General features: G+C 43.4%; 3 protein-coding genes across 9 annotated transcripts in view; 2 read left to right on the top strand and 1 right to left on the bottom strand.

Annotated features, from left to right (window-relative positions):
* Positions 1–11,460, top strand: part of itgb4 (integrin, beta 4) — a 29,487-nt gene extending 18,027 nt beyond the window's left edge. For 5 of the 6 annotated variants that reach the window (XM_040135297.1, XM_040135295.1, XM_040135294.1 and 2 more), the window contains exons 26-43: positions 25–173; positions 491–698; positions 808–1,125; positions 1,304–1,476; positions 1,588–1,768; positions 2,259–2,396; positions 2,492–2,674; positions 2,766–2,894; positions 3,881–4,036; positions 5,918–6,079; positions 6,161–6,310; positions 6,734–6,868; positions 8,026–8,175; positions 8,435–8,623; positions 8,764–8,919; positions 9,065–9,229; positions 9,795–9,914; positions 10,001–11,460. In XM_040135297.1, coding sequence (XP_039991231.1) covers positions 25–173; positions 491–698; positions 808–1,125; positions 1,304–1,476; positions 1,588–1,768; positions 2,259–2,396; positions 2,492–2,674; positions 2,766–2,894; positions 3,881–4,036; positions 5,918–6,079; positions 6,161–6,310; positions 6,734–6,868; positions 8,026–8,175; positions 8,435–8,623; positions 8,764–8,919; positions 9,065–9,229; positions 9,795–9,914; positions 10,001–10,131 — 2,993 coding nt within the window. In that variant the 3' untranslated portion in view covers positions 10,132–11,460. The remainder of the gene's footprint in view (positions 1–24; positions 174–490; positions 699–807; positions 1,126–1,303; positions 1,477–1,587; positions 1,769–2,258; positions 2,397–2,491; positions 2,675–2,765; positions 2,895–3,880; positions 4,037–5,917; positions 6,080–6,160; positions 6,311–6,733; positions 6,869–8,025; positions 8,176–8,434; positions 8,624–8,763; positions 8,920–9,064; positions 9,230–9,794; positions 9,915–10,000) is intronic. The other variant, XM_040135300.1, reaches the window with a different exon arrangement.
* A 71-nt stretch (positions 11,461–11,531) lies between these two features.
* Positions 11,532–18,835, bottom strand: zgc:194990 (uncharacterized protein LOC568410 homolog). 2 transcript variants are annotated; one of them, XM_040134341.1, is made up of 10 exons: positions 18,737–18,835; positions 15,686–15,777; positions 15,470–15,568; positions 15,286–15,393; positions 15,046–15,204; positions 14,623–14,763; positions 14,220–14,271; positions 13,840–13,866; positions 12,963–12,989; positions 11,532–12,848 (listed from the first exon to the last, which is right to left on the bottom strand). In XM_040134341.1, the coding sequence occupies exons 2-10, from the start codon at positions 15,746–15,748 to the stop codon at positions 12,289–12,291; spliced, it is 1,236 nt and encodes a 411-aa protein (XP_039990275.1). In that variant the 5' UTR covers positions 15,749–15,777; positions 18,737–18,835; the 3' UTR covers positions 11,532–12,288. The 2 variants fall into 2 exon arrangements, with proteins under 2 accessions (XP_039990275.1, XP_039990274.1); XM_040134340.1 differs by lacking the exon at positions 18,737–18,835 and adding an exon at positions 17,296–17,440.
* si:ch211-250n8.1 lies at positions 17,649–23,380 on the top strand. The gene is made up of 17 exons (XM_040134339.1): positions 17,649–17,720; positions 18,246–18,445; positions 18,790–18,897; positions 19,174–19,249; positions 19,428–19,584; positions 19,794–19,839; positions 19,978–20,036; positions 20,235–20,270; positions 20,456–20,508; positions 20,616–20,748; positions 21,933–22,147; positions 22,235–22,280; positions 22,387–22,452; positions 22,571–22,630; positions 22,772–22,857; positions 23,097–23,191; positions 23,274–23,380. The coding sequence occupies exons 2-17, from the start codon at positions 18,409–18,411 to the stop codon at positions 23,306–23,308; spliced, it is 1,308 nt and encodes a 435-aa protein (XP_039990273.1). The 5' UTR covers positions 17,649–17,720; positions 18,246–18,408; the 3' UTR covers positions 23,309–23,380.
* The last annotated feature ends 21 nt before the right edge of the window (positions 23,381–23,401 follow it).

Below are 23,401 nucleotides of genomic sequence, written 5' to 3'. Positions count from 1 at the left end.
ACAGAACCCCTTTCTTCTCCCCAGCTGCCAGTGTGTTCTCGTTCCTCCAGCCGGCCTACACCTACAGCAGGCAGGATGGAGTGGCCAATATTCCAATCAGCAGAGAGATCATTGAAGATGGACGCACACAGGTCACCTACCGCACGAGGGACCTCACAGCCAAGGACAAGAAGGTGAGCTCATGGCCATGTACAGATGCGCTGCCCTAAGATGAGCTTGGTATCTTTGTAACTATAAAAACATTTTGGGTTGTTTCTTTTTCTGATATGGATCATGTTCTCACTCGTTAAAAAATGCACCAGAGTGCTCTTGGAAGACTTGATGTTTAATACATGGCGGCATGTTTATTTGTACCCTTACTCAAATGGCATTGGTACCTGCTCAAGTGAAAGGGTCTTCAGAGGCTGTAGCCAGTTCTCAATGCTGAGTAGGTGAGATACAGTTCTGCATCAGGACTATACTCCTAACCTGTTCTCCCTATGTATTTTAGGATTATGTGAATGTGGAAGGAGACCTGACCTATGGTCCTGGTGAGACCCAGAAGATAGTTCCTGTTCGACTGCTGGAGCTGGGCGAGAAAGATGGCCTCTTGGAAGACAAACAGGTCAAGCAGTTTGTCATGGACCTCAGTAACCCACGGCAGGGCGCCAAGCTGGGACGCTACCCGAGAACTACTATCACCATTGCAGACCAACCAGGTGAAAGGACACAAAATGCTTTAAATCATTGTTTCTTACCCTTGCTCCCAGCCAAAGCATTGATTGCTAATGTTTCTTATCTTCCCTGCCATTATCTTATTTTATCCAGAGCCCAGTGTGATGATGTTCAAAAAGGGCACCCAGAACTTCACCACATCTGACACAACCTACACCATCCCTGTGGTCCGCACTCGAAATCAGGACAGCCCTGCCACAGTGAAATGGCGCACCAAGAAGGCCCAGCGCTTCGAGCTCTCTGGCCCTGTGAAATTTGGTCCTGGAGAGACAGAGAAGAACATAGTGATCGACCCAAAAGCCCATCCTGGCCCAATCCAGCCAGAGACCTTCCAACTGGAGCTGTTTGACCCAAGTAGTAATGCTTCTATTGGAGAGAGGAAGACCACGCATGTCACTGTCACAGACGGAGGTAAGATACAATGGGGAGACTGTCAAAAACATGGAACAAAAGGTAACATGAATTTTTTGTAGAGTTTCTGGTGTTGTTCCATCCCAGATTTTATATAAGAGAAGGGATCATTCTAAAACAGAGGTACTATATCTGGTGAATGTTTGTGTCATCCTCCACCTCCCTCTACTTCCTGCAGTTCCCAAATCTACTGAGACAAACCAGATGCAGCTGAAGGACTTCATCAGCCAGAAAGCCACCTCCCCTGGCGGGCAACTTCTCTCCCCAGCAAACCCTGCTGCCAAAGCAACTGGACCCAGAAGCATTCACCTCAACTGGGACCCACCACTTGGTAACCCCATGGGGTACAAGGTACATCAAATCAACATGATCAGGAGCTTCCACTTGAATTAATTCAGATCATTTACAAAAGGCACTGTATTTTTTAAAATACTATATATTTTCTTTCCTTGTGCATTTTAGGTGAAGTATTGGGTCTATGGCGACCCAGAGAAAGAAGCCGAGGTCTTAGATGTGAAGACTCCTCAAGCTGAGTTGACCAACTTGTACCCCTATTGTGACTATGAGATGCGAGTGTGCGCATACAATGCGATGGGAGATGGCCACAATACTGACATTGTTGAATGTCAAACCCTGGAGGAAGGTAATTACTGTGAATCCAGTTAACTGCTGTTCATGAAAGACTGCAGAAGATACAAGCATGTATAACTGGTTTAGATAAAACCGTCGAAATTCTTATATGCAGCTTTTAGAGAGAATTAATGCCTTTTTTGTTTGTCTGTTTGTTTGCTTTTTTGTGCGTTTTTGTGCAATTAAACAATCTGATTGGGTTGCACCCGTGTGTGTGTGTGTGTGTGTGTGTGTGTGTGTGTGTGTGCGCATAGAGTTCTTTCCAGGTTTTTAGTAACTAAAAACTAGTTTTAAACTAATGCTTTACAAAATTAAACCTTAAATCTTAAGAAATATCTTAGCTAGTAAAGACTAAATGGGTCGAAGGGAAACACCTTTAGTTTTTTCAATCAAAAGAAATCAACTGTAGGTCACTGCAGTTTCATAAGTTGTAGAATAAAAATTAGTATTATATTTACGCTAAGTTTGGACTTAGAAACGATTCCTGCTCTGTTTTCCTCCAGTGCCTGGTGAACCTGGACGTCTGGCCTTCAATGTAATCGGTCCAACTGTCACTCAGATCAGCTGGGCAGAGCCTCCAGACGCATATGGCAATATTACGGCTTATGAGGTCATCTACACACCCATCGATGATGATCAAAGTAAGAGACTGAGTCAAACCTGAAAAAGGAAATACTGTATATATGGTTGCATTATGTCATTTTCGTCATATTCTAATACTTTCTTCTTCTGACAGAGCCAGTGGGCGGCGCAAAGATAGTAAAGATTGACAACCCCAAGAAACGAATGCTGTTGATAGAGAACCTCCAGAATGCCCAAACCTACCAATACAAGGTCCGTGCCAAGAACAGCATAGGCTGGGGCAGCTTCAGAGAAGCTACCATCAACCTGGCATCACAGCCTACCAGACCTCTGTCCAGTAAGTCAGGGACAAACACATCTTTAGAATAATAACAGTGAGCCCTTTCTTCCCTGAAAAGATATTTATTTCTCTTTCATTTTGTCCCCAGTTCCCATCATTCCAGACATCCCTATTGTAGATGCAGAGGCAGGAGACGAGTATGACAGCTACTTGATGTACAGCAATGACGTGCTAAAGTCCCCTGGAAGCTCCAAGACACCCAGTGTCTCTGGTGATGGTGGGTATCCATAGCCAAAATCACAAGCTACCCCTAAAAGGTGACTGTAAATATTGTGCTAGTGTGTTATTGTGATTCATTTTTGGCTTTGTCAAGATGCAAGTGACTGCCAGACTTGCAGAGTGTGAGCTATCACTGTACTATGGATCTAATTATTTGAGTCCAAATTCTCAGCATTCGCAGGCATCTTGCCTTGTTATTGTAACCAGAGTGTTTCTATACAATATGGGCTGTGGTGTGATTGCCCTTTCAGAAGGAGAGGGACAGCACTGTGAAATGTTGGTCAGATCCGTGCCGTAGGAAATCGTTCATCTTGTGAGACAAATTGAAACTGCATCCTTTGCTCTTTTCTGGCTCTTTTTTTACATTTCTGTGTGAAATGCCTGTAGAGGCTGATATTAATATCCTTCCTCATTTTACAAGAGTGACATTAAGGAAAGGCTGGAAGAGTTGTGAGGCCCAGCAATGGCATCATTCTCATGGTTCTGCCTTTTTTTTATCATCTGGCAGGTATTTTTCCTGCAGGCAACATCCCAGCCAGGTGGCAAGAAAATCTGTTTTAAATGCATCCATAGATAGTATCTGCAATAGCAGTGCTTAACGATCACATACCGCAAGGCATCCCTCATTAAATCTACTGTCACACTCCTGCTTTCTGTGGCCATTTTTCGTGCTCATGGTTATATCTGAAAGACAATGCTGATGTTGCTGCTCTCCTCGAAGACAATTTGGATTTTTGTGATATAAAAAATATTATATATATGTGTGTATATGTATGTATGTGTGTGTGTGTGTGTGTGTGTGTGTGTGTGTACACACACACACACACATATATACATAAATATTATGTAATCCCATGAATATGTTTCAGCTTTTTTGAAAAGTAATGTATAGTAAAAAAAACAAAACAAACAAACACAAAAAACTTATTCCCTACAAATCTATCCATCGGCTACTTGCTTCTACCCTATGAACCCAAATACAAGGCTGGAAATATGTCAAGTTGGTGGGGTCCAACCTAGATCTCCGTAAGGTGTCGTGGAAAAAGCAGGTGGACATCATCTCCAGTCGGCTCAGCACAGACACAGAGACGAGCTCAGATGAGGCCCCCTACCCCAGCTACGCTCAAACACCCCTGCCAGGTGAAGACCACTCCATAAGACCCACAGATAGACAGACAGGCAGCTAGCATGCTAGCTATTATGCACTGCCAGTCATGTGCCCCGCAAGGCCACCAACGTTTCTCTCTGGCTTTGTGACTGATCCACTCAGTAATATTACCATTCGTCTAATCATTCAGTTTCGGACTTCCATCCTTGTTCCCTTGCTCCTAGTTGGCACCTATCCCATCTATCCTCCCGCCACCTGCCCAGAGAGGGGCACTGGCATCAACTGCCCCACTTCCAGTTGATGATCTGGGGCAGGCTTTTTTTGTGCCTGTCTCTGTCTGTCCTCTCTCCATCCCACTGGGGAGGTAGTGTTCTGGAGGCAGCTTGTCGGGTGTGTTTAATGGCTAGTTACTTTGCGGCTATATGGATAAAATGTTAATTAAATACAGTCTCATCTCTGCAGGTCAGTTTCAGTTTTCTTGCAGCTGTATTTGCTTTCATCTTCTGATGTGCCTTTTTAGATTAGAAGTACCTGATGAAACTTCACATTTAGCAGGCTACAGATTTTCCACAAGCAGAGCTGTTCGACCAGTGTTAGACGAGTTTTCTACATACCGAAGTAATAGCAACAGAGGATATGCTGGTGTCACCACCTACAGGCAAAACAAATTGAAACTACTGCAATCTTATTACTTGCACCACCTGCAGAAAATAAGTGTTAGAGATACATTTTTATCCATGCTAGAGGCGTGGCTCAAGGGATGGCAGTGTAGATCTGCTAGTAAACTACTTTGGTGCAGACTTAACAATTTCAACAACAATCTCAACAACTATCAGATGAATTGCCATGGATGTGGTACAGATATCCCTGGCACCCAGAGGGCAAATCCTAATGACTTTGGTGATCCCCTGACATTTCATCTAGCGTCACCAGCTTGTCAAAGGTATCCAGTGAAATATCTCAGCATCTACTAGACTGATTGGCAAAATGTTGCACAGACCTTCATGGTTCCATGGCTTTTAACCCAAAAGGTGAAAAGGCTCAACAAATATTGAATTATTGGTCATTAAATGTGGTACAGCCAGGTAATACTAACATTACTCTGCCTGAACTTCACTTTGTGTTCAGTGATAATTGGGAAATTTTAGCTTACTTAGATGCTAAACTAAGACGATGAACACAGGAAACATTCAATGTGCTCGACACCAACGTGTTACCATTTTTATTGTGAACATTCTAGCCAGCTGATGTTAGCATGAACCTAGAGTCACTAATGTGAAAGTCATTTTCCTTTTTATAGTTGTTGTTTCTGTAATTTTTTTAGGCTTTACATTCATCAAGTGTTAGCTAAAATAAGACCAAAAAAAAAAGATACCCAACTAAAATACATTTAATCTTATGGCTGCAAAAAACCAAATAGCATTTGAAGATTTCTAAATGAATTTAAATGAATTTTCCTTTGAAAACATCTATGACTTACTAAAGAAGTAAGCGTACGTGTTACTTATCTGGAGAAACAGACACTATTTTACCAATAAACAACAGGTAAATCATTTCACTTTCATGCAAAGAAAGAATGTTTAGCAGCTACAAATGAAAAACTGCAGTTGTAACACTCATTGCCTGCAGGTGGCACAACTGACAAAATTGCTTTCCTTGCCTGCAGATGGTGCACATTTGTTTAACTGCTGTTGCTGTTTGTTTAACCTGTAAGTAGAAGAAGTAGGACTGAAGCTACAGGTCATAAACTGCTGGTGCTTCCTCTCCTATAGATCGGTTGAGCCTGGTTTTGGGTGCTTCACATCAACAACACTGTGTTGTTCCAATCAGTATCAGAATATTTGAATGCTAACTGCCAAATTTTCTAGGTTCTGCCTGTTGACAATTCTGGGTCCCATTGTGGTGTTTCACAGATTACATGATGAATGGGAAGTGGGACCAGAACTTCCCTTTCCCAGGGGGATCAGTGACACGCAACTTTTCAACATCGTCCTCTCCTATGTCCACCCTGAGCTCAAACTACAGAGGAGCAGGCGGCTCCTTTACCACAGAAACAACCACCAGCTACATGTCTGGTAAGTGGATGCCAGTAATTGCATCGGGAAAAATTTAGGCAAATACCAGTCTTTATCCTTTATCTATCTCTGTTCTTGTAGGAAGCTCTCGTAGACAGGATGTGATTGGAGGCGGAGTACATAAATCGGAAGTCATCATGAGGAAGCGCTCAGAGACCAGGGGTTATACAGATGAAAACATTCGGGACTCTATTGTCATGGCAGATGTGTCGAGCAAGTTTCCAGATCATGGTAAGCTTTGGATCTCAGCAGTGCTTTGAATTTATTCCAAAGTAAATGTAAAAGGAATTAGCTCTGTCTTTCTGGTCAAAGAAAGATTTTACTTTGGAGTACAATGTTTAAGATGTCTCGACAGGTAAACTGCAAGCGCATGAGGCCGATAGCTTGGACATCTATTAGCAGGGTTGGGGCTGTTGGCTGCATAGCAGGCTTATCCACACAGACTTTGCAGGAGCTATGCTGACTATCGCTGTTTCTCCCTCCCTCCCCTTCTGTCATTTTTCCTCTGTTTATTTTATTTTACTTCCTCTTTTATTTCACTCTGTACCTGCCCTTCTCCCCCTCCTACTGTGCCACTTCCATTGTTTTCTTTGCCTCTCTTCTTTATCATCCCGACGTCCTCCTCTTTTGCCCCCCTGCTCAATGCGGCATCAGGTGGGTTCGGCTACAATGGGATGCAGAGCAGCTCTCAGAGCCAGTTCAGCTACAGCCTGTCTCAGGGTTCGAGGGCCAGGACCCAGTCTTCAGACGTCAACGAAGCCTTATATAATCTGGACAGGGTGCTCCAGGGTAAGTCTGCAGCATACAAGCATGAAGGCACTGGATGTGTTTGCTGGGTCTAACACGTAAGGCACCTCTCTTGAGTCATCTTCAGTGTGTTTCTCTGATTGTCCAATACCTTGTCTCCCCCTCGGATCTGATTTATACATGCTGTTTTATGTTTTTTAGCAACTACAAATCACGTTTTACATGACTGTCAACCACTTTACAAAACAGACCATATGTTATTAGATTATTTCCTACTTTCTTAACAGACTCTGGTTTTCATTCTTTTCTGTATGCTATGACTGCTTAGAAAAACCTCTCGTACTCAAGTTTGTTGCGACATCAGAAATTTGAGACTCTTATTCCAAAAGGGTTATGCTAACCTACAGAGAATTATTAGAATACTCTGCAGTTCAGCTCTAAAAAAACGGAACAATCAGCATATTTCAGTTTATTGTTTCAGTTTTCTGGCCCACAACTTCAGAGAAGCTCTGACGAACCCACTGCACACTTCTGGCCCAGCACCAAACGCCAGACAGACACAGTTAGCGACTAGCTAGTGAACATAGTGGAACATTCAGCAGCTAAAGCTGCAGATATTTCCTTAAGGAGTTGGTGGAGACCAAACCAGAGCTAAAAACAGATTGAATGTTGCACTTACATTTGTCAGGTGGCGAGAACCACAACTCCCAATAAAATGTTAATGTTACTCCCTGTCTTCTGGACGTGTAAGGAAGAAACTGTTCACTAACCTGTTCATCACATCAACTTTATAAGATGATAATATGTCAGTGCTGTGTTCACAGTATGTACTGCCAAGTAACCAAAGAAAAAAATCAGTTAATGCAGCTTTAAGGTTCTGAATGTCCTTAAGAATCAAGGAGAGAAGGACAAGAAGAGATTTCCAATTAGTCCTTACTAACAACTGTATTATGAACTGATGATAATGTGACTGACAAGAAAATAAAGATGCCTCTGCTAGTTGATTTTCATACCAAATCAATTAAAATAAATGGCCATCTGGATAAAATGGTAACAATCAAACCTGAGTAAAAAGATTCTCAATCTATCCTTCTGTCTCTGACCCTTATACTCTGTGCCTAAACAGAGATACATCACATTATTAATAGTGATCATGTCCAACAGTGTTCTCACTCTTGTCTCTCTCTGTCACCCATCAGATGCACGACTCTCTCCTGGTGTCCCAGACACCCCTAGCAGACTGGTGTTTTCTGCTCTGGGTCCCACTGCCCTCAAAGTCAGCTGGCAGGAGCCCCATTGTGAGAAAGACATACTTGGCTACTGTGTCCTCTACCAGCTGCTCAATGGAGGTAGATGAACCCTGCAAGGACCATTTACTGTACCAGACCTTTTATTTGTATTTCATCTTTTTTTGTTATTAAGAATGTACATTCTGCCACATCAGTAGTTCATGTCCTGGGTATTTAGTATGGAGGCAGTTTATCATGGTGTTCTTTAGTATTGGTTAGTGACATTCAGTAACTATCATTTTAATCTTTTTTTTTTTTAAATAAATAAATATTTGAGTATTTATTGTTAATGCTAAACGACCTGTGTCCTCTCCCGTAGGTGATATGAAGCAAATCAATGTGACAAACCCAGCAGAGAACTCTGTGATCATCCAGGACCTGCTGCCCAACCACTCCTACCTATTTAAGGTGAAGGCTCAGAGCCAGGAGGGCTGGGGTCCAGAAAGAGAAGGAGTCATCACCATCGAGTCTCCTGTTGATCCCAACTGTCCCCTCAGCCCGATGCCAGGTACTGGTTCTGTTGAATTTTGTGTCACCGCTCCTTGGATTAACCCACAGAAACAATGACGGTCGTTAGTCAGTCACTACAAATACAGTGTCCCTAACTTTCTATGCTCTTTACTTTCTCTTTCTCGTCTTCTACTGTAGGCTCGCCATTTACTCTGAGCACTCCCAGTGCTCCAGGCCCCCTGGTCTTCACTGCTCTGAGCCCTGATTCCCTGCAACTGAGCTGGGAGAAACCTCGCAAACCTAACGGAGACATCCTGGGCTATGTGGTCACGTGCGAGCAGCTGCATGGTGGAGGTGAGACTCTCAGGAACTTCCGTACAGTGTTCTGCTTTGTAGTCATGTTGCGTAAGACTACAGTTTCACTACACTACGCTTTTCACTTTTTCATTCTTGGTTATGAAAGTGAGTTTTTCTGACCTGTGTTTCTTGTTTTCACCAGGCGACGTGCGTTCCTTCCAGGTGAACGGTAACGACGCTGAGACCAGTCTGACTGTCCCAAACCTGACTGAGAACGTTCCATACAAGTTTAAAGTTCAGGCTCGAACTACACAGGGCTTCGGTCCAGAGAGGGAGGGTATCATCACCATCGAGTCTCAAGATGGAAGTAAGATGAATTTTATTGACAAATCTTAGCCAGTAGTGGCTGCTACAGACTGAAATGTTCATTACATCCCATAATATGACAGTGAGGGTGGAACAAAAACCATACTGATTTTTTTTTTTTTTTTTTTTTACTTAGGGATTTATGAGTAGCGGGACTAAAATTGAATACTTTTTCCTAAGGATGGCACTAGAGGGAAGATCACGGCCCTTTAAAAAGAGGGCTCATCCCCTTAACAGCAGTAATGAAAATAGCAATCTGCTTATTAAACCACGGAATATTTTCCGTACAGCACTGACATTTTGTCCTGATGGTATACTAGAGCAAATCTTGTAGTGTGTTCAAAATGGAAAATATTCATTCCCTCTGGGGCATGAATCTGCTCAGTATATTTCAAGGAAAGTGGAAATTTTGGCCTGATGTTGGCATTAGAGAAATCTTAATGGTTCATCTTCCGGGTACCACAAGTTCCCTGAATGGGAGCATCTCTATCACTTTCTCATAATTTCTTACATTTTAGTACATATAGACTAATATCTACATTTCTTTCCTTCCTTGCCCTCTTCAGGTGCGTTGTCTCAGTACAATAGCCAATCAATGGCAAGGAGGGAGGTTTTCCACATGCCAACAGAAGTCAGTACACGAACCAACGTCTCACACACCATGCTCAACGACCCCTACTTCTCAGGTACAAATGAAGTCTTGGTTTCAGTTCTGTTCCACTATTAATGAGATGTATTCACAAATTAATAGGGACTGCTTTCTCTCTAACAGAAGGGATGATGATGACCACACAGCACACAGAGACCAGCGGCATGGTGACCCATCAAATCACTAAGGAAGTGGTCCAGAGGAGTGTCATGGGAGGAGCCACTGTCACAAAGAAGATGTTTTATGAATCTTAAGATTTTATTTAACCATGGCCAAATTATCACCCAGTGGTCCAACACGATGAGGAATCATTTCTGAGATTCTCTCTCACACAATCAGTGTATATTTTAAAATATGTGTGTGGGTGTGAGATTCAGTGACCAAAAAAAGATTTCATGTAATAAATAAATGGAGAGGAGGCCGTTCTTTCATGTCTGTTACAAACTGTAGCCGCCATCTTCCATAGATGAGGTTCATTTGAACATTTCCATGACTTTCACTGTTGCTTCTGATGTTTTTTGTTCCAGTTTCTTTTGCAGTAGGGAAATTGTTTTGTGTGAGAATCCACTCCCTCTGTCGGTTCAGATCTGGTAACACACACTGGGGCTTTAAACAGGCCAGCACGTTTCAGTAATCTAACTGTGGTTCAGTAATCCAAAGTGACCTTTTCCCCTGTCTCCTGTCCTCTGTAAGAGATGCTTTGTCTGTGTGATGTGTTTTGACTATTTCAGGTTCAACTCACCAAATTTCAACCCATGTTTTGACTGAAAAACTTCTGTCTTTTTGAGATGCGCCTGTTTGCAAGAGGGACTGGTTGGAATTTGTTGTGGATGCTTTATAAGGTTCATTTTCATTCAAGTGGTCCTATCCTGAGTGATCGAGAGCATCAAAGTGTTGCATTTGGGACTTTTGTTCATAGATTTATATTATATTTAAGCCTGATAAAGTTTTTCCCAAGCATATTTAATACTTTTTAAGATTTTACTTAAGCAGACTGATGTTGAGTTCAATGCCAAATATAGAGATATTTCTGCAAAGACAGGTTAGTGCTTGGGTTGCTGATTTATAATTGCATTTTCTACTGACAAGCAAGGGGCATCATTATGATCTCAGAACTCTGAGATGTAACATGGTTTTGCATTTCAGATGTTTTATACTTAAAAATGTGGTATACACTGCTTCCAGTTGATCATTTCATGTGTTTCTTTACTCTGCAAGGCCATTGTATTTTAAATTTTGAGTAGATTAACATTTCAACAATGAGATCTTGGTCTTTAAGAGAAAAGGTATGTAAAGACGGAGATTGTATTTGCTTAAATGCAACTCCTACTGTATTTTGGCTTCACATTTTGCTAAAAATAATTTTTTAAAACATATTTTGAGAGGACATTTTTGATAGTAAATGCAGATACAGATAAGTGGATCAACTTTACACCCAAAACAGACTCAGTAAAGTATTCATGTACTTTTGATCAACATGTATCACTTATGTTTAAGAAGTTGATCTTACTTTTTTGCATTGTTTTTTTTAATGTTTTTATGTATTTCTATTGCACTTAAGAGGGATTTGAAATTAAAAGATTTCTGTTATATATGAATTCATGTCTAAATGATGTGTGAACACTTAAGACAAGAAGGAGCATTTACAGTTAATTTATTGATGTTTGGGAGGAAAAAAAAAAACATCTTTATATTGCACGCCACAAAAGCACAACTGCAAAAACAAGTTCATGCCTGACAAATGTTTGCAGGAAGCTTGAAACAAAGAAGCAAACAGCAAGAAGTAACTTGTAACATGCGTCAACCCAAGCGTTAATTATCTGCCTGCATGTGTTAGCGAAACCCTCAACAGCCTGCGCTGTTCAACTGCACTGAGGCTCTACTACTCTACATTAGTAGCTGGTCGCACATCCCTTTGTGGGGCCTTCATGCTTTTATAACATTACTGAAGTCAGTTTTTATCTAAAAGTAATAAAATAATGTGATCAAAACATCATTTCAATATCGCTGCTTCGGCATGAAAACCTTGCAACTTGAGTTTTGGTCTTTTTTGTTTTAACTCTGAACGAAAAAATATATTCTTCTGAACCCTTTTTAAATCTTATTGGGCGGTGAAAAAAAGCCAAACCTTTTCATTCAGCTAAAAACAAGGCTGTTTTTTGAAGTTTTTTAAAATAGTCATTTTTACAATACAAATAGTCAAATACTGTATGTCTCCATGAAGGCAGAGTTACAGAAAGTGAACTGTAGAATGATGACGGTTCTTGTTCCTGATCTCACAAGGCAACCTTCAGAAAGACTTTTAGTCTAGAACCAGCACACAGGATTCAAATTCACTAAATAACTGACCAAAATAAAAGCACAGACTCTGTGGATCAGGACTGAAAAATGGTCGATGTGTGTTAAGCAGTTCAGTTCCAGAGGCAGGGCCCAGGGCAGAGGCACGGCTGTCTGACATCTGCAGGCCTGATCACCAGCTCTTTGACCACCTCCACAGTCCCGAACACGGGGTAAAGTTCCTCTGTGAACTTCTCGTTGAAGGTGTACAGGTGAGAGCGCTTCTCCACGTCGTAGAAGGACAGCTGGCCCTGCTCATAGTCCAGGTACACCCCAACTTTCCTGGGCACCAGGCTCTGTGACAGCGGGGTGGCAGGCACCGTGAGAGCTTTCAGATCTGTGCCCCTCTCCAGGCGTAGGGTCAGGTAGCCTGTATCTGTGTTGAGCGAGCGGAAGCCCTGCCTCACAGCGGATGCCTTCGCCGCTCCCAGGCGCCAGTCCCGCTCGCCCACCTCCACCTCCCAGTAGTGGCGTCCGGAGGTGTAGCCCTCTTGGCCCGTCGCACACCGCCAGCCGTCAAAGCGCCGCTGGTATCGCGGGACGTCGCGGCGCTCCAGGCCGCACCGCATGCGTTTTTCATCACTGGAGATGAGCAGATCTGGGTTGGCTGAATCTGAGTCTAGGGTGATGTCCTCTGTGGAGATATCGAACGGGACAGAAAGACTATTAATTATAAAGTCAGATATGATGAAGGAAAGAAAAGAGGTGATTCTTCTTTAGATTATTTCATTGCAGTAGGTTTTCATACCTGCCGCGTCGCAAATCCAATTCCACACTGTAAAGAAAAAGAGGAGACAGGCTTTAAATACAATCAATATTTTTATATAACCAATAGATCAAATGACTGTGTAATGTGAAAGGGGTCAATTTAGTGACGAACCCACAGAGATTATCACCCAACTCTGCAGTTCGCCTCAGCTCCACTGAGCTTTTTTTTTGCATCTTTCAGGTCATTGTTTTGGTTTTTATGGCCCAAAAAGAACAGAGCAGAGAATGAATACTGAAATTATACTCATCAGGAGGCCAGAAACTTGACTCCAAGTGTATGCTAATGTTGCTCTGTGTCTGCTGGATGTGTAAAAGAGCAACTAACTGCTAATACGTTTACCTAATTAACTCTGTAAAGTGATAATATGTTAACGTTGTATTTACAGCTTGATCCTGTTGCACCCAAGTCACCAAAGAGATCAGTGAATGCAGGTTTAAATTAAATGATAAAATTAAGAGTGAACTTATTTCAGTTTCTAAAATGTGAAGATTTGCTTATTGGGTTTTAGACACAATATGCAACCTGTAAGCATCACACTGGGTTCTGGAAATTTTTGATGCCATTAACTGATTAATCCAAAAAAAAAAATATATATATATATATAAAGAATATATAAAAAAGGACAGTGGGGCTGGACAATTAAAAACCCACAGAAATTATGGATCTCTTACTGAGCTTAATTTACTGCCATTAAAAATGGCAGTAAAATGTCCGAATCCAATACTATTCAATTGTAAAGGGCTATAACAACAGATTTTTGATCCTATCACCCATCCCCAGTCGCCAGATTAATCAAGAATGAGATTAATCGTTGGTTTCAGCCCCCATGTCAACAGTGTCCAGGGTTTCCACTTACCACTGTGGGGGATGTAGCGGACAGCGTCTGAAAGAAGAAAGGGATAACCGTGATTGCAGGGAGTCAATCAAGTGTTTCATTCATCATCCAAGTCCCTCAACATGCTCCTTTCCCTACTTGCTTTCATGCACTATCCTTTAATCACATACCAATACTGATTAGTTTGAATGGAAATGACTCGTCAAGTTTCACTCCTGCCAAAGAGGCTGATTAAGTTGATAGTGCTACTCTATGCACACATGCTGTTAGAATCAATAAGAATTCACCCATTGTGGATGGCTTTTCAGAAAAGGAAGGCTGACTGAAACTTTTTTTGGAGGTGGCGTTAATTGCTAAGTGATCGAGATATGCTTCAGATGATCTGTCATAGACCCACTCACCAGTCCTCTGGCTCCTCTGCTTTCCCACCAGCCATTGCTTAGTCACATCCTCCTACACACACATACACACGCGCGCACACACAGGCAAACAATGGAAACATGAAGAGAAAGCAGGCCAAGGTGAGATGAACGAAGAGGTAAAGAGATGATCATGACTGGGTGTCAGGTAGCATACATACATACATCAAGCCTCACGCGCGTCACACCACTGAGCTGACAGCATCATCAAATCAAACTGATCATGTTTTCAATGCCTTTGAGTTTTTATTTAAATTCAATTAGCACGAGGCTTATCCCTCCGCTGGTAATGACTTCAAGCAGAGACGATGACCAATTTAATCAGGAAACAAAACAAATATTCAACACAATCTAATCAGGTGAATACTGTGACACACTTCCAGACCTTTACAGGGCTGTCAGCATTCAGCACGGCCAGCATGACGAGCTCCACGGCGGGGAGCAGGTTGGGGAGGCGGCCCCTCTTCCACTGGAACTCCAGGTCGTCCAGCATCATGAGCACTGGCTCACCTGGCCAGACAGTGGGCTGGAAAGAAGACGTTCAAGAGGGAGAGAATTAAACAGAATGGTTAGGGTTATTCACTGAGTGGCACCCACTCATATCTGCCACTTAAAAACAGTAATGGAGGGGCTTTCTGACCATGCCTCCAGGATACGACAAGTATGATGGGAGGATTGCCAAGGGCAGGGTTTAGCTTAATCATCTTTATCAGATGCAGGGAGGGAACTGGGTCAAGAGTTTAATCACCAACCAGCCACCCAGACCCAGTCGCCGGGAGAAAAAGCACGTCCACCATAGTGTAGTCACCTGAGCTCTGCTTTTGATCTCCCGAGTCCAGTCCATGATGACCCTTTTGTGGGGTCCCATGTCGCACTCCCCTCCTGCCTCCAGCATGCAGAGGAGGTGACCCTTCCAGTCTCTCTTCTCTGGCTTCTCGTATTGGTAGACACACGGGATGATCCTCGGCTGAACAACAAATACAGACATTTAACACGTAGCTGCTTCAGTGATGCTGGGTAGAAAACACGCATGGCACCTATTTTGTACCTGTACTCTCTTCTCCAAAACAGCGGCCCATTCCACGATGAAATCGCGACAGACATTGGCTGGCCAGATGTCCTCGCTGGTCCAGATGTGGCCCAGGATGTTTGACCTCTGGGGTAGCGAAAGATACGAATGAGTGCCTGTGATTTTGTGTGAAAGCAAGAAACGAGAGAGAAGGAGAGCTTACCTGGCAAATTTTGTTGAGTTCGCGAGCTAATTCCATAATAAATAACTGACTTTCCACCAGCGGCTCCTTCTTCTCAAGTCTGACTCGCTTACGAGACTCCTGGAGCACACAAACAGAAGATAAAAAGGAAAAAAAAAACATGACTGCAGGTACGTTTTGGAGAGAGAGGTGTACAAGTTTAGCAACTGCAGCAAACACAGTGATGTACATCCGTACTTTGAGGCGGATCTTGAGCTTTTTGGCCGGCTCGATAAGGAACTGCAGGCAGTCCTTCATCATGCTGGCAGCTGGAGAGCGAGGCCGATGCCCTGTGGTACAATAATAAAAGGCTTTAGTAAACTGGCACTCAATCTGTCAAGTGCTGGAGCAGAGCTGCAGCTGACTGGGCGCCCGTGGCCCCACACAAATCGATGAGAGAGCAAAAAATCGGTCATTTATGAGCGTTGGCAAAAATGTATGTCTGTGTGTGGAAAAAGAGAAGCACTGCAGAACTTTCATCACAGCTCTGCACTAGACGTCCACAGAGAGCTCATTATTAGGCACTCTGAGCTATAATTAGATGAGGAGGAGGAGAGAAAAGAGCACCCACACATAGATAGATGAGTGAAAAGAGACTGCCCACCCACTCCACACACACAAAACCACAAATCGAGCGGCAAACTAGAAAACAGTGTAGAACCAGGCAAAAAAAAAAACAGTGCACAGTAACAGGATTTCCTGACGCGTGTGTCGGCCGATGCATCTCGATATCGTGGCCTTGAAATGGGAAATGATTCCCAAGACAGCAGCAGATCTCAGACGGCAGCACAGAGCCCTTTTAAAAGACTGCGGAGGGTGCGGGGGACAGTTGGACCAGTTTGCTGTTGATTCAGCAGTCCGCCCCTGCACGCCAGTTCGGTGCTCTGAGGGGATTTGCTGTGCTTTCTGTGATGTAGGGGTGGTGGCAGCCGAGCCAAAGGACTGCTGGCACCGACTTGCAAAGGAATGAAGCGCATATATGGTTTTGGAAAAAACAAAAAAAAGCAAAACAACAACTCTATCAATCCTAAAAAATGAAACTTGACCTTTTAGTGAGACTGATCCGTAGCTGTTTAATTCATGTGCGTGGGTATTTTTTCACAGATTTTTTCTCTATGATGATAACTGCTGACCACAAGAGCAGTGCCACTGAGCCTGTTGACCAACTGAGTAGATACAGTATGGGTGGATTTGAATGCATCGCAGAGTAAATCATGGGGGGTTATACCCCTGCATGGTTTATCTGTGAAATTGTGAGGCGTTGTGACTAAATAAACCCCCCCCCCCCCTCCTGTTTGGATAGAGGGTTTATTTTTGGCAGTGGAGGCAGAGCGTGTAGGTGGCAGAAGAGCTGTATGTGGTGGAGATTATAGGAAATCCAGGATTACCACCGGAGCCATTTCTGTACAAACCCAGGTAGCGTCCGTCTATTTTCGGGCCGACAGAACAACCTCTTCCTGCAAGTCGGCATCAAAACAAACAGACCAGAATTCACCGCGCAAAAGCAACCAACAACACAACAGGGGGGGAAAAATGTTCCCGTGTAATTACCGAAAGAGCGTCGTTAAAAATCTGCACACTTTTGCTGTTATTCTTTAAAGTCCGTCGTTTACAAAAGAATCCTACAATATTAATGAAAATAACCAAATGTACTGCCGTCGAAGCTATTTTTTTCCGAAAATGGGCAACACTCACTATCAGTCAGACAAATTATTTTATTTAATTACGCCCTAGACAGCAGCTCGGCTCAACCCATTTTCTCTATTAAAACGGACACGTTGCGGGGGGGGAAAAAATGAAAGCGGCACCTTGTTATGGGAGAATTTTCCTTTCCGCGGAGAACTTTGCGCCGCTCCTCGCTGGTGCTCTCGACGAACTCGGCCTGGCTCAGTAGTAGTCCGCCATCCTCCTGGCACGAACCGCTTCATCACACTCCAACTGCGGCAGGGGGACAGAGCGCGCGCGCTCTTATCTGCCACCGCCTCCCCTCGGCTGCAGCGTGACGGCGGAGTCGCGAGAGGTCGCCGTTGGCTCGTTGAAAGCGCGAGGGCAGCACAGGCGTCCCGTGGCTTTCGGGGCAGTCTCGCGTTCCGTATCGTATGTTTAATATGTTCTGGGTTTATTTGACTGAACAAAAAAAAAAAAAAAAAAAAGTAATAAACTCAGTCAACCGTTAACCGCCATTAACTACTCAACCTCGCAACACAACCTCTCTCGTTGTCTCATGCGACAGGTAAGTTAACCAAAACTGTCTGAATTTTCAGTTAGGCCCTAAAAAGTATTATCATATGTCACCATTTTAAGTGCCCCTAGCAGTAAAGATTTAGTGATGTTTAGTTATTGTTTTCTTTATATTGGCCATCTTAAAATAGAAAAAAAAAACTATTAGCCTATACAACAACCGTTACATACTAACATACTGAGCCACTGCAGCACAGCATAGCTCTGTGTTATCTTCGTCATAATTTAAAAGGAAGAATTAGCCATTGGAACGGCCCTAAAATAGCCACTGGAAATAAGGCAGCGGTCTACGCGGAGTCTTTGAAGGCAGCATGGCCGTTTTTTTTTTATGTTGGGAGGCAGAGCAGCAGATGTCACTACAGCCAGTAAACACTTCGTATCTCGGTGTATTTTATCCCGCGCACAAGCAGCGTCCCCGAGCCCCTCTATAGCCCTGTGAGGTGGCCCTGCTGTGACCGTTTGACATTTCGCGTTCGTCTCAAAGGCTAATTGATCAAACTGTTTTCTGTCCCGGCAGCGCCAGCCCCCTCCGCCTTCCCGTGTCATGTGCTTGGATACCGGGGGGGACGGGAAAGGTGTCTCGGTATGTAAGGTAGGCGACGCGGAAGTGTGATTACAGCGCGTGAGGCTCGGTGCGTCTCTCGTCAACGACAGCCGCGGATCGCAGCTGGTCCTTCGACATGGCGCCCAAAGACCCTCTCCTCGGCACTCTTAAAGGTGAGCAACAACAGGAGACGCGTAGGGACGTGAGTTTTGGATTATAATTTCAGTTTTAGAAGGCAGGTTGTTGCATCGTCCAGTTTTCAGCGTCTCATGTCTCACCAGAACCAACAACTGGCGCTTCTGCTTGGATCATTTGGTCTTTATTTCTGTTGCAGACACGCTGAAAAAGCATATTTTAGAAGAAGAAAAAAAACATCATCTGCCAGACCACCTATCTTCTGCGTTGCCTCTTTTGTGATAGTGTTGGCGTGTGAAATGGCGATGATAACGCATGAAAAAGCTTACCGACACCGGATCCACTGTCAATCGCGCGCGTGTGTGTGTGTTTTTCCTCCCAGTGTGTGTCTTGAACCTGCAGTCAGATGGAGAGATGGTGACAGACACCAACCCTCACCTTGCCTCCTGCTGCGAGCTTCTTGAACTGGTCCTCAGGAAGGGGCTGCAACGTCAGTAGGAATAATATGTGTGGACCCTGAAAGACACACCACATTTGTACATATTTGTCAAAATGCAACATTGTTTACCTATATGATGCTGAAAACAAATAGCTATGTTGGATGCCATTTTTGACACCTACATATTTTGGGATGTCAGTCTATGTTTAAATTGATTGTAATTGTAATATGCACTATATTTTGGGGGCAGAATCTGGTGTATTTTGCTTGTGTTAATAACAGATCAACAGTGTGTGCAGACTGAATGGGTTTTTGCTTGCTCTCCAGAGCCAATTCTCAGCCTGGTACACAGAGACTACTGGCACTGTTTCGAACAGCTTCCCCACCAGGATGCCTGTGGCAGGTAATTTAGTCCCGCTTAGATTAACTGATAGGGAGTGTAACATAAAAGACATTTTAACATTGTTATACTGTAACTGTACACTGTAATTGGACGTTACTCTAATACTCTGACTTTACTCTAATAGCACTATTCAGGCTGTGTTAATACCTGTTGTCTCTGCTGATGTGCGTGTGTGTAGGCTCTCTGCTCTCTCCTTGGCAGTGGAGCAGACCAGAGTTTGCAGGAAGCTGCTCTCAGCTCAGGGACGGGGCCGCTACCTGCTCAGACTGGCCCTCAGCCGCAAGGCCCTGCCACAGCTCATCACACACCTGCTGCACACACCCAGAGTCCTGGAGGTCAGATACATGGAGCAGACACACTTCCTATAATGCACTGTATTTAGAGATCTATACCTTTTTCTGGTGCTGCCCATGGGTGTGTTTTCCTGGCACTGTTAGGTGCTCAAGGAAAAGTGTCCACCAAATATGCCCATGAAATGCTAGTAAATTGGTCTTGCTAATAGATGAAAACAGCTTCGGTTCATACTGTTTCTCTCCCCCTCCAGTGGTACAGCCCGGCTTTATCAATTCTTAGGAATGAGGAATTTGTGGGTGAGGCTTTTTCCTTGACCTGATTGTTTCCACAAAACAGAGTGGATTAAGCAAAACTGAGGAAATTCTTGTCACCACTGCCATTTGGCATCCAACATCAACAACAGCCTTTAAGGAAGACTGTTCTCCCTCTTCCAGAGCCTTTCATGTCCCTGCTGCTGGTCCTCTCTCACATGGAGTTTAAAGTGGACATGGAGGTCAGAGCAACTCCTTGTTTATGCCAAGAAAAGCTGCAAATGTGCTGTGTGTCTGTTTTCAAAATGCCCAAACCACATGGGATTTTCTTCCAAAATATGGCCTTCGCTACTTTAATGCCAACTATCATTTGGTGAAAGCACCTATTCTTCAAATCAAATGACTCTACACTAATAACCACCCCTGGTCTCTTCACGCAGAATTGTAGTTTTCTGGATGAGAGCTGGCTCCTACCGGTAAGAAACAATGATTATTGTTCAGTAATTCGTTGCTACATCACAACAATATCACTATGGCTTTAGTGGCCATGGTAGCTTTAAAATCCATTGAAAAATCTCCCAGGCAGGACACATTGCAGTGAGATAACACAATTTGGACTCAACAGAATGTGAGAGACAGTCTGTTGATTGTTTGTTTTTAGGCGTGCGAAATGTACGAAGTAGTGCCCTGCCGGGATGTCGGGATGGTGTTGAGGTTTGTATCTTCCACTCTACAAAAAATATTTTCATTCCACTGTGTATGTCTGCTATTAAATAGATCTGTCCAACCTGTTGCATCACCTCCCTCTGTCCGTCTCTCAGGTATCTCAGTGGGCGCGTCTTTGTCCTCGACCTGATGGCTGGTAGTCAGGCTCATGTCGACAAGTTTATCTGTCCCGGTGACATCATTGATGAAATCAACGGGACCTCGCTGAGGAATTCCAAGTGTGGACAGGTAGAGAAATCCTCAACCGCTCAGTGCTAGATATTTAAGTGATAACCAGTGACCCTTTCATAGACATTATCTGTCTCTCTCTTCATGTCAGTGGTGTTCTGTTGTAAATAACAGCCGTATATTTGCTCTTTTAACACCTGGTGTGTGGTGGGTGTTTTGAGTAAAATGCAGATATCCGAGCATCTCACATTTGAACCGCCAGAGAACATACAGGAAACTGTGGGCAGTAAACTGGGCTTTGAATTGAGCCGATTAGACACTGTAAGATCTGGATGTTGTTCAGTAAAAGTGAACCTAATGACCTTTCATGTCGTTCGAATGGCAGGTTACAATAGGCCTTTTTCACAGCAGATATATACATTTGTCATAGTAGGAAAAACAAAGTATTACTAATAACACTAACAATGATTCTGTTGTACTCCAGTCTCCTAGTAAGCCATGACAGTGTGACAATGAACCAGCATGCACAATACCACGACCCTAAGACTGAAGCAGCTAAATGGAACTCAGATATCAATTATTTTATTATTTACACCTGTACCTACCCTATTGTGACATGTTAAAATGTCTTTTGTAATGTAAGCTGTGGTGGTGCGTAACGACTGTGCTTGATAGATGTTTTTCCGGATGTGCCCAACCTGAGCAGAGGTGTAATCTGCTAGAAAAACTGAAAGCGCCTGTGTGCGTGTGCAGGACTCCTCTTATTACCATGGTAAACATGACCCAGCTTGAAGGCAAGATAAGGCCAAAACCTAATTACGAACAGTTTCAGAGCTAGAATAGTGAGGAAGTGATTTTTGACTGTTAATAATAATGAGCTGGACACAATTTAGCGTACTGCTGAAAAAAAAGCATTAACACTGAAAGTAGTAAAACATCTGTTTTCATATTTCTGCATGTTTTCTACTATGATGGTGTTTTAGGTTTCACTGCAGCCCTGTTAGTACAGCAGACTATGCAGAGAACCAATTTTAAGTTTTTCCAGTTAGCTGTACAATATATACACATAATGGTGTTCTTTAGGGGCAGATAGTACAGCTCACATTCTGAGTATATTGTCCTGTTGAATGAATCTGTGAGACACTGGCCAAACCCTTGACAGACCATACAATTGTATGTGCCATTAAAAAAAAAAAAGCCACTCTCCAAATTGTGTTACACATACATGTCCACTGTTTTCCCAGGCAGGTGTGGTTCTGTCGCGGCTGAAGGGCTGCCCCCTGTCCATCCGTGTTCTGCGATGGAGGGCCCACGATGGAACAGTGTATAGGCCCCTTATCAAACTCCTCCAGGCCCTGAGGATGGAAAACCCCACGCTGCAACTTGGCCCTGCTCCCTCCCTACAGTCAGCCCCCAAGGACCAGAGCCCTTCTTCGTCACAGTGCCTCAAAGAGGGAAGGCAAGTTACCAAATCCTTATGGATAAACAACTTTTTGCTAAGTGTACCCTTGACATTAAGACACTGACCAAAACCTCTCTTCTACAGGATTGTGTACATTGTGCAGTTCTTGGGGAAAGCAAACATTGGAATGGTAAATAATTGCTTGTCTTTACAATTTAATATATGTTCAATAATTGTGTATACATGTGCTAGTCTTTCCCATACGCAGAGTGATATCTGGTCTCACCCTTTTCTAGTTTGGAGGCAAGGATGTGCTGCAACATGCAATTCCGCAAGTGTTGCGGAACAACCTGCCTAGCAAGGTAAAGAAAGCACACCTCTGGCAGAGGGCACATTAGCCCCAAAGGATGTTAGATTCTGTTGTCATGTTCTGCAAAGACTTACAACACATGCACTAAATCAGTTTAATTTGTCCCACAGGAAGTGCTCTTAGATATGAAGGAAACACATTTGACATGCACTGACAGAAACAGCACATTGGTAAGAAGATGTATGTGATGTCTGTCAGAGTTAACACTCGGTGTTCAGGTCTTTCTTTGCTTTTGCTTGACAATTATCAGACTCCCCCAGCTGCAGTTAAAATTCTCCTGGAACAACATGCTGCCTGTCTTGTCTTCTCAGGAGCTCTTTGCTCACCACTATCCAGAGATTTCATGTGTGGGGAGATACGGTCAACCAGACTACACAATATTTGCGTTCTGTGTGGCGTAAGTCTCAAATTTACATAAGTTTATATGCAACAAAGCTGTCACTGATTTTAATGTAGATGCCATGAAAAAAAGGATTTTCTCTATCATCCATCCACCACACATTCCTGTTGAGTGCCTGTTGTAGTGTAGGTCACACCCCACCGTAGAGACGTGATGATGCAACAACCAAGCCATTATAGCTCTGTCATTGGCTGTACCCAGCTGTCATCTAAGCATATGATTGGCTCTATTCACAGAGACTCCCCAGAAACCCCTCAGTCAACGGGCTTTTGCTGTGTGGCACTCAGAGCCAGTACCATCAAGGATTGTGAAGAGATTGTCTGCCGTATAGGTGAGACATTACTAAGAGCTCATAACTGTTGAGATATGCAATTCTACACAAGACATTAAATATATATATTTTCTCCTTACAGCTACTGGCTTCAAGCATACAGAGTGGTTTGTATGACAAATCAACTGGTCAATGTGTGGTTGTAAATAAATGTATATAAAAAGATCATACACTGTCTGAACTACATTTCAATAAACTACAGTACACAGG

Source organism: Xiphias gladius, chromosome 9, assembly GCF_016859285.1.
Source record: "Xiphias gladius isolate SHS-SW01 ecotype Sanya breed wild chromosome 9, ASM1685928v1, whole genome shotgun sequence".
NCBI lineage: Eukaryota > Metazoa > Chordata > Actinopteri > Istiophoriformes > Xiphiidae > Xiphias > Xiphias gladius.
Note: the sequence above shows the minus strand (reverse complement) of the source record. Positions and strands in the feature narration are given on the sequence as shown.